Source organism: Apus apus, chromosome 1, assembly GCF_020740795.1.
Source record: "Apus apus isolate bApuApu2 chromosome 1, bApuApu2.pri.cur, whole genome shotgun sequence".
Lineage (NCBI taxonomy): Eukaryota > Metazoa > Chordata > Aves > Apodiformes > Apodidae > Apus > Apus apus.
In genome coordinates this window covers 23086054-23100968 of record NC_067282.1, presented here as the reverse complement: position 1 = coordinate 23100968, position 14915 = coordinate 23086054, and the positions used below count along the sequence as shown (strand labels likewise).

Below are 14915 nucleotides of genomic sequence, written 5' to 3'. Positions count from 1 at the left end.
GTCTAACCGTTGCGGCTTATTTTACTCAGAGCTGTGCAATTTGCCTTGCATCTGTTTTGTCCTGCAACAACTGCACTGCAGAGCCCTGTGAACTGCAAAATCCAAAACCTGTGAAAGATGTTGATTTCACCCCTTTTATGCATCCATACGAATATTTTTTCAAGATCCATGTAAAATTGTGCGAGCATTTTGCAAATGAAAAAGGGGTGAAGGGGAGGGGGCTTCACTGGCTCCTGAGGGCTGAGGCTGACATGGCAGGCTGGACAGCTTTTCTTTTACCTTCAGCATGAGGAAAAAAACCTGACTGAAACCCAGTGCAGGAACAGGACCATTGCTGGTGTTTTTAACAGAAACAAACCTTCAGCTGAAGGATTTTTTTCAGTTATGAAACTTTCAGTCATTCAGTCATTTCAGTTCTCTTCCTGGTTGAGTTGTAACTACAGACTAAGGAACCATTACATTTCTCACTGGATTCTTATAGTGTAATGAACATTTTCATCATAAACGATGAAAGAGCTGTCTTTTGGGGGCTGCTGATCATGGATACCATCCGCAACAGTATAGATCCAGACAAGAACACAATCTTCACAACATGCACAAACTCTGTTGTGACTATATGTAACTTTTATATTTTAGTTAAATGGATGTACTGATCCAAATATCAACCGAAGTTACTTCACAAAAACAGTAGTGAATAAGTTACATAGTTTCCAGAATAAAAGTGTCTCAGATGTGCAACAGATTTACATGCATACATTTAACACTGGACAGAAGTTAAATGTAAGAAAAAAACCATATAAGTATGACTTTTATATATACATTACAAATAAAATAAGACATCTCTTTAAAGAAACTTAACATGAGAACTTGCATTTCACGTTAATATTTTAACTTTTTATACTCAAAATTTATATTAAATAAAAATATGCATGCATAACAGTTCGAAAGATTTGACTCTGTGATGGGACTTTCTCCTACAAAATGGCAAGTTAAATTAGATCAACCATCCTTTAATAGTATAAATATATTCATAAAAGCAACCCTCTAGTAAAAAGCAGCCAAGGTCCTTTAAAAAAAACAAACAAAAAAAGGAAAATCATCTATCAAGACCGTTCAAGAGGCTTGGGGGCCTAAGAACAGACCTCTGCAATATGATCCAGTACCTTCAGAGACAGTAGCCTAGTAACATCAGGAAATGTACTTCATAGCAGCTCGTTGTTTTAAGATACAGTAATCATATTCAAATTACAGTGTACATTAAACTGTAGTCCATTTACAATTTGTTTCATATACACAGGCTCTCAGCTTTTGACCAACAAGTTTGCGAGCTTCTGTGGCCAGCTTCATTCTGCCCATCTTTCCACTCAAGCAAATAAGAGAAAAAAGGAAAAAATGTACAAGTTTGTTTTGTGTTTTTTTTTTTTAACAAAAAATACTATTTTGTGAAGGAAACATTGCACTTTTGCCAACCTAAAATTAGTTTGCTATAAAGCAAGTATTGTTCAGTGTAGTAGGCTTTGGTATGCAATGGAAGTCACTTCTTCAGTAGTGAGTCGCAGTTGCTCAGTGAAATGCTAACTGGTTGCTGTGCAACAGAGAACAAAGGATGTTGTCCCAGATGCTCTATGCTACCTTTGTCCTTACAGTATTGCTACACATTTGAAGTTCAGCCCATATCTTTTTAGAAGAAATCCTAAATGTAACAAGAGTGGGTACAGTTTGACCAAACCTTTGTAAGGCTGAGAAGACATTGAGCCACCTCACTCCAACAGGGCAGCACTCCTGGCTTGAGAGAGGACAGGAGGCTCCTGTCAGAGACTTGTGCCAGAAACGCTGGAGTCTGGAAGAAAAGTATTGATGACCCGGTAACTCTGGGCTCTGCGAATCATGTCGCGAATCTCTATGTTCAGCTCCATTAATTTGGTACAGATTTCAGTCAGGCTCTGGTTGGAGCCCACCAGTGCATAGGTGCCTGTCTGACCCAAGGTTTGGTGCCGGAAGTAAATGTTCAGTAGTGTCTGGACTTCATCGTCAGAGCTACTTCCAAAGATATCATTGGGCCACAAAATCCTGCACAAAAACAGGAAAAGAATGTTCGTATCATTGTGGGTTTATTAGCACAGATGGAAACTCGGTGACAGCGGCTGCTGAAAGGAGAACTGGCTTGCACACGCTTACAAGCCAAAAGCAACTCAGTGTTTCACACCACTCATTTGTTGTTCTGGTATCAGGCACTGAAACCACATAAAAACACAATTCCTATTATCTAAAAAAAAACCAACTTGAGAAAACTCACTCAAATAAGTGAAAGTGAAACTGGGCTGAATGATGCCAGGGACACACACCTGGAAGGAATTAGCTCTATGAAAAGATTCCTAAGAGCCTCAGAGAAGTAATTTCTATCCATGCAATGTAACTGAACATCTTGTTTCAAGCATATGTTTGTATTACTGATTTGTTATTATTACTCGTGACACACCCCTGCAAAAGTTTGTAATACCAATGCCCCCATGTACCTTGTTGAAACCTATTAAATCAATGCTGACTCAGCACATTACATTTATTATAAATTAGGAAGATAATAAATGCATACTTCTCTAATAACACAGAAAGCTAACATGAGCCATGGAGCAAAACTTGCCTGCATTCTCTGATTTGTCGGACGGCTTTAACAAGTTCGTTGTTTTTCAAACACTCCAGCATGGACTGAATAGCTGCTTCTGTAGAATTGAATGTGGGCTCAGATTCTGTCGTCACAGGCTCAGCTGCAATTGCAGCAGTAGCATCCTTAAGATTTTTCTTCAGCTCGCTCAGTTCTCTTGACATATTTAACAGCTGTTCCAAGGAAAGAGATGAGAGATTGGTATTTTCATTCTCTATAGGCACCAAAGGGAGTGGGTATTTCAAGGTTGTTCCTACTAGAACATTGGATGTACACATTATGGAGAAGACCCCATTTTAACACAATTAAAATGAAAATAAATCACTTGCAGATGTTCACACAGTGTGAGCCCTGAAGTGTGTGAGTGGAGATTTCATGTATCATTCCAGTTTGTTACCACTGACTGAAATGACCTTTGAAGACTCAATGTATAAAAGATCCCAGTCTCTGCAAGTACAGCCAATTATGAAAAATACAGTATCTTGACTATATTTTCATGGAGATGCTGGTGTATTGAAGGGTTTTGTCTGCAGACTTACGTTCAGGGTGAAATACTGTCATCTTCGGCATAAGTCCATAGAAAGAAAAATATGAACATGGGAGTACAGCAATATTTTTGTGCAAGACTTTGTAGTTTACATACCTCTGGCATGGAACTGACTTCGTGCACTTGTCCGATAAGTTTACAGTAGGACTGAAAAAGCAACAGCAGCTGGAAATGCAGTTTATATAATCTCTGACACAGTTCCAATTGCTAAGGAAAGATTTGTAGGGAGAGAAGTAATAAAGACCAGTGAGTTGGGATAATTTTCAATAAAACACATTGACATAGTTCAGTTCTCAAAAAACATCATTTTCCTGAAGTATGGTCATATACTATTTCAGAAAACAAGTAACATTCTTTCTTCTGTAAGTAAGTCATGTATGACATTGAAAATCAAAATGATGATGGCTAGCTCTCATGTAGCACGTGTCAGCATCAGTCTCAAAGCAATTTATATAGGTTAGCTTCACTGTCTCCAGTTTGCAGCTGGAAAGCAGAAGCAGAATATGGGGGAAATGACTTCGCTGCATACGACATAAAACTCTTCAAAAATTCAGAAATGGCCAAAGACCTCTTCTGAGAGGATGGAAATCCAAGAGAGAAGCAATGAAGTAGTTACCCAAGAGGGTCAAAGCTGCTGCCTGCCTCTCTGAGGAAAGAGGAAGAGAGAGGCAATAAACCCAGGCAGGACTGGGGAAGGAGGAAATGCCAGCTCTGTAACTTAAAGTTCAGCTCCTGGATTTTTCCACCATCTTAAATAAACCATAGAAGAGATGGACAGAGTTTCATGTGTAAGAGGACATTTAGTTTCTATAATTTATTCTCCCAGATTAACAAGATACTGTTCTATGAATATTAACTTGTTTATTCCAGTGTAATGCACAGTACCACTCAAAATGTGTCAGACACATTGAGGTAACATGCAATGGGCACATCTGTCACCAAAGTCAAGTTAATATGGTCATGGTCCTGGTATCCATGTGTCTATCAGGAGGGGGAATCTCACAGTTCCACAGCTGGATCATGGTGGGGAAGGGAGGAATATTTAATCTTTTGGAAACCACCGAGGAAGTGAAATTTCCTCCCTTTGGCAGGAAAGGATTGCAGACTTCAAACCGTATTTTATTGTTTTCTCTTATGGACACAGTGACCAAGGGTGGGCTCAGTTATCTTTCCACTTGCTTGGAAGAACTAGAGCAGAATTCCATGCCAAACATGGCATAAAAGAAAAAGCTATTAATGTCTTTGCTTCCTTAAAGCACTTCATACATGCTTAGCTACTTCAGCTCTTTGCTGAATTGGGGTCTGTACAAATGCCAGCAAAAATACTAATAAAAAGTACTTGAAAAGTATTATAAACATTAATTTGACCGAAGTGTTTATTTACATATGGGTCAATATTTAAGTGCCATGGATTTTATTAATAGGCCAAAATTAGAACCATATCCTTAGCATTCCAGTTCCCAACATTTCTGTTTCAGATAGACAAGGCTAAGGGGCTGAGGTCAAAAGAGAGGTTCTTTGGCAAATTTCAACTTTGTTTGTCAGGGACGGGTGAACACCATGTACCCATTTATGAACACTCAGCCAAGGGCACTGCAAAAACCAGGTAGTGTCCTGGAGGAGGTTTATGGAGGAGAGTGAGAACAAGAGGAGAGAGCCAAGCAAGTGGGTGCCAGCCTCCTGAAGGCCAGGCAGAGAGGGCTGCTCACACCTCAGTGTTCATCTGCCACAGCAGCACTGTAGATTTGCCTGGTCTGAGCTCTGTGCTGTTATGGATAAACTGCTTCTGGTATCTGAGTCAGTATAGTTAATGTTTGTTACTGGTGAGTGGGGTCAGAATGCTCCTGTACAAAATGGAAGGGAGAAATCCCAGCAGACCTGATATGACAGCAAAGACCCACATGAACTGAAGGAAGCCCTGGCAGATTCATGGTGGGGAAAAATGGGAGGCAATGGCTGTGTGACCAGCTAGGACAGAACTGAGGGCATGGACAAAATGCATCAGTGGCCAAGAGAATGAAGAGTTAGGACATGAGGGACACTTCCTGTTAATACACCTGAGGCCACAAAGCACCGCCAAGCTTGCATCCCTATGGCTGTTCTCCTCCTAAAATAAAGAGTGGCTGTTAATGTACAACCTCCTGGAAATGCCTCTGGCTTGTCTTCTCTAGAACCACAGCTCAGCTGGCTGATGCCCCAGCCGGGGAAGGTGCTGACTGTCCACCCCAAACACCAGCCCCCAGGACACATACTTGCTGTCTGGTCCTGTTTAGTTCATCAGTAGGGATCAAATTCACACTATGTGAATTTTGGAGAACTGGCAACACTACAGCGTAGCATGAACACACATCTACTGCAAGTTTTCAGGGAGTTAAAAATTACCTGAAAACTAGGACACTGCATAACATAATTTAAAATAATAATTTAATTATAGCTTGGCATGTAATGCATGATTTTTTTAGTCCTTGGAGAACAGTAATTCAGTTTCACCCTTCTGGCTGCTAACCTGAATGAAGACAAACTAAGGTCATATTGAAGACTCAAGTTTGACTCACTCAGTATTTAGTTACCGTACAAGCAACTGATTTTTTTTTTTTTCCTTCCTTAATAAGTATTAGAAACCAATAGTGGTGAAACTATTCATCAACATATAATCAACAACAATTTGAAAAATAACTGTGAACTATACATTGTAGTTTTTCATGAGGACAAACTGAAATTACAGATTTTCAAATAACAAAAAAATGATCTTCCCTCCAGCATATTATATCCAGTCTTGATTGTTTAAAATTTATGTAAATGACCATTTAAAACAGCATCTGATGGGTGTTAGAATTTTGGCACAGTATTTTTAGATTTCACAAAACACACCTTAGTACATTATTTTAGTCACTGCATGTAGAACCACATATTCTACAGGAAAATTATAATGAAAAAGGAAAACATGCTTAGAAGTAAAACAGTAAAATTGGGGAGTATTAGTCCATCTACAGATGGACAAAGAATATGAAAGAATTCAACTTACTGCAAGAGATTCCATTTGCTACACAGCAAGCATGGCACAGGAGAAAAGGAAAGGAAAGAAAGTACAGTGTCAGTGTAACGCATGCAAAAGGAAGCACAGCCCATCTTTAATAGCATAACTTGTCAGCAGTATTAGCAATGCTTGCCTCAACCTGATAACTGGTTGGAAATATCACATACAACATGCACAGCATTCTTGATAAAATCAAGCTTTAATTCTAATGGTAGATTACAGTCTAAATATCCTCAGTTAGACCTTCAGATTTCTTAGTTTTGATTTATCCCACTCAGTAGTTCAGGAACTTACAGTGAAATTGTGTTACAAAACTCCAGAAATACTTTTATTCAAACTTGCTTTCTTTGTTACTAAATAGGGCTCATATTGGAAAGGACTCACAAAATTAGTCAGGGTTTTCAAGTGATGGACAGAGCTGAACTTTGTTATTTGTAAATATTTTGTTGTTCATAAATACTCTGATTTTTGGATGTAATGGATGTAATGAAATTTCCAGGAGAAGCTTTGTGAGTGCTGGGTTTACTACTTGGCATGTTACAACAGAAAATTCTGTATATAATTTTTGAAGTTATGACTACCATAACAAAAAAGTCCATGGAAAATGCTGGTTCAGTTTCACTACATGGCAGTGCCACAAGTTCAGACAGCTTCCTGTTCCTTCCTCTCACCAGTAATGATTTGCTGGCTCATAATTCTAGAGCTAGTAAAATGTCAGTGGAAGTCCTGTTGCAAGAGCAATAAAACTTCTAATTGAGCTGCATTAGCATTTCAAAGATCAGGGGACTAACTTCTCCCCTCAAAAATCGTTCTTCTTTGCCAAGAAGAGAATTTGCACTCTGGGAACTTCCAGTGCAGTTTTCCTTATACGTATATTACATTCTCAGGACATTGTTAACTACAGCATTTGCATGATGACTCTGTGCATCTACAGACACAATGACATCTGCTCAGTTACAGCCTGATGTCAGTGCATATGCACAGTGTTAAGAGACATCTGGAATTCTTACTCAAATTATTTACCTTACCATCAATACAAATGCAGCAACACAGTAATGTGAAATAATGCTAAACTGGTGTAGCTGAACAAAGTGTTTCAGTCTGGACCTCACTATTAAAAAGCATATGAAAACTGTTGTCCCAAATCCTGCATTACTCTGCTATAAAACCATGACAAACTAAGCTTTAAGCTCTTGGGATGTTTAATTTTATGCTTTCTGCACTCTTTGAATAGTTTTCTTCTTCTATTTAGTACTCTTAAAAAAAACCCCTTTTCTATCTTGGCTTCCATGCAGTTCACATAAATTAAGCTTTGTAAAGCTAGATTCAAACCAAGGACAAGAGCAGACAGATCACTGTGCTCTAGTAAATTCACAGATGTGCTGGCTTGTGTTCTTCCAATCTTGTCTCTGACTTAAGCTCTCAAGTTTAGCATGTCACCAGGTTTCATTTGGACTTTCTAAAATGGTAGAATCCATTTACAATTTCTAAGTTTCCATGGAATTTACTTTAAAGAAGCAGGGGGGGGAGCAGCAAGTAAATGAATTCCATAGTATTTCTTTCCAGAAGATACTGTCTTCTCTGTATGATTCCAAAACAAGGGCAAGATAAAAAAGAGGGTGGGAAAGAGGTTTAGCATTACATGAAAAACCCTTCTTCTACAATGAAAGAAAATAGACTGGATACAAAGTCCCCCTAAACTACTGATGCTCAACTCCACATTGCTCTACAATTTCAAGATTGTAACTTATCTTCCTGTCTCTTTCAGCATAAAATGAAATATTCCTTGGAAGTTGAAAAGACACTAATGATTGAACTACAAGACACTTCTTTCAGTCCCCTGCAGGAAGGGCTCAGGTGGAACAATACTAGCCTTCACGCTTCTCAATTTCTAGTTTAATTCCTACAGTAAGGGTAGTGTTCTTTTAGATTAGTTGAGAGACACTACACAATCAATCAATCAATTAATTAATTACTGTTTCTGGCAGCTGAAAACATGGAATGTTTAGACTCCATGGATCACTTCCAGAGTCCTTTATGCAGCTAGTAAATGCCACATCTTAAGAAGGAAAGCCCTCAACAGCAACACTTTGACTTAGGTTTTTGTTGAGACAGAATTACTGTTCTCTACTTTTAGCAGACCAGGAAGATAGCAAAGAACCAATGTTTAGATCACGGGTCTTTCAGGTAGTTGTAGAGACTGATGAGGTCTCCCCTCAGCCTTCTCTTCCTCAGACTAAACATTCCCAGCTCCTTCAAGTGTTCTTCATAAGATTGATTCTCTAGGCCCTTCACCAGCTTTGTTGCCCTCCTCTGTACTCGCTCCAGCACCTCGATATCTCTCTTGAATTGAGGTGCCCAAAACTGGATGTGGCCTCACCAGTGCTGAGTACAGGGGGACAATCACCTCTCTTCTTCTGCTGGTCACACTATTTCTAATACAAGCCAGGATGCCATTGGCTTTCTTGGCCACCTGGGCACACTGCTGGCTCATATTCAGCCACTTGTCAATTAGAACCCCCAGGTCCTTTTCTGCCAGACACTTTCCAGCCACACTTCCCCAAGCCTGGAGTGTTGCCTGGAGTTGTTGTGGCCCAAGTGCAGGACCCAGCACTTGGCCTTTTCCAGAGAAGTAGACTCCACAACCTCTCTGGGCAGCCTGTTCCAATACTGTCACACTCAAAGTAATGAAGTTTTTCCTCATGTTCACATGGAAATTCCTGTGTTCCAGCTTGTGCCTGTTGCCCCTTGTCCTGTCCCTGGGCACCACTGAAGTAAGTCTGGTCCCATCCTCTTGACAACGGCCCTTTAGGTACTTATAAGCCTTGTTAAGATCCCTTCTCAGTCTTTTCTCCAGCCTAAACAGACCCAGGTCATTCAGCCTTTCCACATAAGAAAGATGCTCCAGTCTCCTGATCATCTTTGCATCCCTTTGCTGTACTGTCTCCAGTGGTTGTCCTTCTTGAACTGGGGAGCCCAGTCTTACTAGGGCACAGTAGAGGAGGAGGAGAACTTCCTCGGCCTGCTGGACACCCTCTTAATGCACCCCAGGATGCCATTTGCCTTCTTGGCCATAAGGGCACATTGCTGGCTCACAGTTAACTTGTGTGCACCAGGACTCACAGGTCCTTCTCCATACAGCTGCCTTCCAGCAGGTCAACTCCTAACCTGTACTGGTGAATGGAGTTATTGCTCTCTGGGTTCAGGACCCTACACTTGCCCTTCATTCTCTACCCAACTCTCTAGCCTGTCCAGGACTGGCTGAATGGCACCATAGCCTCAGCTAAACTCCAGATTACTATGGTTCCAAAAGGTACACCCCCAGTATTATTGGTGGCCTACAGTAATAGAACCTTTAGCCACTGGGAATCTCATAACAACAGGTAGATTCTGATTTTTTGGAGCATTTTTTTAATGGAGTGTGGCATGTTTTAAACATCCATAAACAGTCTGAGTTTTCAAAGCTACATCCATTAGCTTGGGTGAGCTTTGGGATGAGCAAGGTTTAAGAAATGTGTATACTGACTTTGGACCTACAGAGTAAAGTGAATGTCGCATTAGGAGATAAATACTTATTTGAACTAGCAGTGCTAATTGACAGTACAAATAGGATATTCCATGTATATCTCTTCCATTAAAATAAACAAGGAAAAAACCCCAATCTTTGACTAGATTAAAAAAATCTCTGCTTAGTATGGTTGAAGAATGGACTGGCAGCTGTACTCATCTAAGACTGTTACACCTGGTCAGTACAGTAGTATGTGCAGTTGTCTTTTGTCTAGAAATTGACTCCTATGTCCTTGAGACTCTGTTGCTCAATGTAGCATCAAAACTTAGAAATCACAGGCACATCCAAGTCATGCAACCTGTTGCAGGAATAAGGGGAGAAAGACATTTTGGGACGCAAAGATTTTAACCAATTTCAGAAAAGCTGCTAGCTCTAGCGGCTGACCTAGACAATTTTTCAAGCTTCTTCAATGTCAGACTAGGCAATTTTTTACTTTGCCTATTTTCAGTAACATTAACAAATCATGTGCAATTATTTTTGAAAAAGATCTGATTAGAGACATTGGTGCCAAATGAGTTACCAGCATCCGTGGGCATTTGTGATGCAACCGCTTGTGCTGACGTGTAATTCAGTCTTAAGTCTTTCCTGTGTGTAGAGGGGACTATTTTCACCTCAAACTTTTTACCAGGTGGGCAGTTCTGAGAATCTAATATTTCTGCCTTCTGTAGAGCAGAATTACAATTATTTCTGAACTTTTCCAGAAGTAGCCTGGTTTTGTCCTTAGCTAAGCAAGGTTTTAATGCCAGAAGTTTGCAGCAGGTTTTCATGATCTAGTCTAACCTTCAAGGAGCTCAAAAGGCAGGTTTAGGCAGGTTCCCTTGTGACTACCGCTATAACACAGATTTCTCATTTCCCCCACAATTACTAGATACCTTAACCTTTTAGGTTGAGGGAGAAGAGCAGATGAAAGATAAGAAAACAAAGACTTGCCAGTCAAGGAGTAATTTTTCCTTGCCCTTTCCTAATCACATTTCCTCAGTTTCCCCCAACTCCTCTTCCCATTAAATTTTTGTTGAATAAAAAGAATGTTTCTTTGTGAAGAGCTGCTTCAATTGACAGGTGATTAAGAAGGGGAAGAAATGCAATATGGCTATTGATCAAAGACCTACGATCCTGTTGACTTCCAAGGAATAATGCATTTTGGCCTGAAGGAACAATGCTGGGGAGAAATCAGGAATTTCCACAGGAGGGAAAACCCCTTCTTTTCAGTCTTTCTGATAAGCAGGAAGAATACTAGCCCTGGCTTCACAAAACACACATTTAATTCTGAAACAAGAGAATGCCTAGTTAAAAAAAGACCTCACAAGTGGAACATGACATATATTAACTTTTAGATGCATTTAGGCCAGCTATTTGAGCTCAGTTCACAGTTTATTCCTTCCCCTCAGCATTCTTTCTCCTCTATGTTTTCAAAAAAGAAACTAAGTAGATGGTCAGCAAGATGTGTGTCCCTCCATCCATTCCAAAAGAGGGATGAAGAGGACAAGTTAAGCTGTGCACGGTAAGATATGTCACCCTACAGTCTGAAGTCACTGTTCGGGGTGTTGCACATTGGTGAGAAGAGAAAGCCTATGCCTCCCGACCTATACTCTGTCTCTCTCTCCTGATCTACTTGCCAGAGAGGTAGTAGCATGTGTCCCTGTCTCTACTAGGTTTCAGAACAGCTCACTTGTAACTTCCCTGTACACCATTACAATTACAGAAGAGACAGTATCTTCTTTAAAGGCATTGGAAGGTGTCTGTAACTTTTGCTGGTGCCAATGCCAGGTGGGGGTAGATGGAACAGTTTTCCCACTGCCTGTGACTGCAGCCAGAGGATTTATTAGCAAATTATAGTTGCTAATAAGGTCAAGGAAGCCAAAATGCAAGAATTCCAAGGATTTGGAATTCTTGGGAAACGGCATAAAAAAAGAAAAATCAAGGGACCTCAAAGACAAGAAGACAAATACATACAGGTGGGGAAGAGAGGTTAAGATAAAAACAGAATAAAACAAAGTGAATGGGGGGGAGAAGACAAAAAATCTGAAACCCACATAAGAGAAAAACAAGGTATTTGAAAAAAAAATGGTTACAACAGGCAAATGTGTGTTCTGAAAGGTCATAATATTTTAGAAGTTAAAATACATGAAAAGAGATGTCCCTTTTTTCTACATGCTGTTGCTGCTTCCTGATTTTGGCTATTCTCTCCAGCCCTCTCTTCTTCCCATTCCTCCATTTTTCCTTCCAAAGGCAAAAACCCCAAAAAATAACATTTCTCAACTCATTCTACACCACTAGGATACCAACAGTTTCCTATACTTAGTGTATTAAATAATAGGAATGCCTGCTGATCATGCTGATTTCTGAAAAGACTGATTTCTTAGCTGGAATCAGCACACTAAATATGCATATATATTTCTGTATACATACATCTGCACGTGTGCATCTAAAACTTTTGATAAAAAGTTATAAAGAGATGTTTTGCTTTAGCTATAAATACTTATCTAAGAATAGATTATTTCACTGGCCATTTTACTGTTATTATGTCTTAACTACTAATCCAAGTGTGCTTCAGTCAGGCAAGCCTTGCTGTTGGGCAGACCGAATCTGTAGCAGCTGTAGATAAAGCGGGTGTAATGTGGTAGCACCGCACACCAGGAGTGGTTTTCAGAGACACCGCACTGAGGGAAACGGCTGCTGCAACATCTTTCTAAAAGACAGAGCCCAGACAACCCAAGCAGGGTTAGCTCTGCTTCCTCATATAGACTAGGGAGGCAGAAGTACTGCCTCTGAATGCTTCCCATTTCCTGTGGCCAGGACTGAGGCAACAACAATGCCTTCCAGCCTTAAGGGTGAAAACTGGATTATGCTTAAACCCAGCAGAGAGACAAGGAGGAAGTACAGCAGGCTCTTGTGGGTCCGAGGACAAGATGTATCACACATGTCACTTACAGGGGAGAAATAAAACTGCTCCTTCATTACCTTCTCTTCTGAGTCCCCTGGCTGGCAGGTAATAACTCCATCTCGTGAGCCCCCAGCAAATGTTGCTTTGCAGTTTGCAAGCCACTGTTTTCAGAGAGAAATTACAAGAATATATGAACAAGGCCTTTAGTTTGATTTGAAGAAAGATAAGTAGTATTTTGTTTTACTGTAATTTTAAAAGTGTTGTCTTGATTTCTAGTATTCTATTCTATTTCTATTATTATTTGCATTACATAAACCAAGAAAACTGAATAATTATTGAATAGGGGAAAGGAGAGACCAGGAATCTATTAAAGATGCCAGTGTTTCTAAAATTACAATAGCTACTTTTTGAGTTCTGGTTCATATGTTCAGGAAGAAACATTTAATGAATCCAGTACCTGAAACGTTTTTCTACTGAGTATTAGCTTAAACAGATCTGAGTGTATCTGCAGTCTCCTGACCTAAGTACACACATGTACAAAACCAAGAACATAACATGACCCAGCATACCGAGAGTGTTGCTTCTTTCCTGTTGTTGTATGTGTCCAGGTACTCCTGCAGCTCTAAAACACTGAACTTCAGCTTTTCAAGAAGGCCACAAGAGAGCAGCTGGAAAAATGAAATCAAATGAGCTTGTAAATGTCACTATAAAATAATAAAAATAATAAAAATATTAGCAAACAAGAAAGTATACTAAAGATCTTGCAAAAGAATACATAGATTTGCAGATACTAGTACTGACAAATATTTATATTTATGCAAAAATACACACATGTATAATAATATACTGAAAACTCAACAGCAGAAATTGCACCTATGAAAATGCAGAATTGAAATTGTGTTCTGTGTTTAACAGCTTTGCAGAGGACTTCCCTAAAATAAAATACTGCACAAAGCTTAACTAGCTAATTTCCATAGCACTCTGATGATGTAAGGAACAGCTCTTCTGTGGTGACAGGAGTGCGCCCAAGATTACACTTGGCATGTTCCTACCTCTATACTTTTGTGTAAGGCCACACTGCCCTCATGCTGTTGGATAAACATGGGCCAGACTGAAAATAATGGGAAGAGCCACCTCGTTCATTCCCTAATACATATTTTTATCATCCAGCTCACATCCCAGCTGACTTAAATGAAACCACTAAACATATTACCATCTTTCATGCTGAACTATGTAAAAAATAGCTTCTCCTTTTCCACTTGTGGAGCCAAATGGGTCCAGTAAGCACCTGTTTTATATTGTTTTTTGGCAAACAGGCTCAACACATCATATTGCCCATCTGCCAGTACTTACCTAATAAAACAATATGTAAAATTAATGGAAATTTGTTTAAGAACAAGATTAAAAAATCAGAGATAGGTGGTGGGTACCTTTTTGACATATTTGTTCAGGAGTTGCCCAAAAGTGAAACAGACAGTAAAATAACAACCTGCAACGGAGCACGTGTCTTTTGAAAAGAATATACTCACTGTTTCTGCATCTACAAAAAGGGTGGGACATTCTGAACATGTTGTTAACATCTGAGAAGACCTCACAAACTTGGAGCCTATTCCTCGCAGGTTGTCTCCCAAGTAACTAGCTGCATCGCAGGTTAGGAAGCAGAATCTTTTCTGAATATTCTGTCAAGGAAAATACAATTTATCACATTCTTTACTCAAGTACAAGCTTTTTGCCTTCGTAAACAAAGAGCATACTTTCCCCCGCCCCCAATAACATATGCAAAAGAGACCATGTCCCTGTGGAGACCTGAATGCCTGCTCAAGGATACTGAATAATAGTTATTATAACTGGGCAACTGTGAAACTTCTAACAGAATTCATAATAATATTAATAATAATCTACTACAAAATACAGTCTTTCTTGTAAAGATGATTTGATCTGTATAAAGTCTTTTACCCACACATAGTTTTGTGTTGTTTTTTTTCTTGGCTGTAGAGAGTGAATGGAGTTGATCACCACATTACTTTTTCTGCCCGTTCCAGGTATTGTTTTGTTAGTGTTCCATGTCAAGTGGCTAAGGAGGTAATATAATGGACGCCTTAATGCCAAACAGCAGCATGGAAATATCAGAAAAAAACTTTTCTTTTTCATTGTGGGAAAAACCTTCTTACTGAAGGTTTTTACTGAAGGTAATCCTTCTTTTCTGCTGCTTGGGAG

The 14915-nt window shown here is 39.6% G+C and overlaps 1 protein-coding gene across 5 annotated transcripts in view; it reads right to left on the bottom strand.

Moving 5' to 3' along the window:
- Positions 1–602: 602 nt before the first annotated feature.
- FRY (FRY microtubule binding protein) overlaps positions 603–14915 on the bottom strand; it is a 243628-nt gene continuing 229315 nt past the window's right edge. For 4 of the 5 annotated variants that reach the window (XM_051611586.1, XM_051611616.1, XM_051611592.1 and 1 more), the window contains 7 exons: positions 14228–14377; positions 13268–13366; positions 12776–12859; positions 6235–6252; positions 3306–3416; positions 2642–2835; positions 603–2070 (listed from right to left, as the gene is read on the bottom strand). In XM_051611586.1, the coding sequence (XP_051467546.1) occupies positions 1812–2070; positions 2642–2835; positions 3306–3416; positions 6235–6252; positions 12776–12859; positions 13268–13366; positions 14228–14377 (915 nt within the window). In that variant the 3' untranslated portion in view covers positions 603–1811. The remainder of the gene's footprint in view (positions 2071–2641; positions 2836–3305; positions 3417–6234; positions 6253–12775; positions 12860–13267; positions 13367–14227; positions 14378–14915) is intronic. The other variant, XM_051611609.1, reaches the window with a different exon arrangement.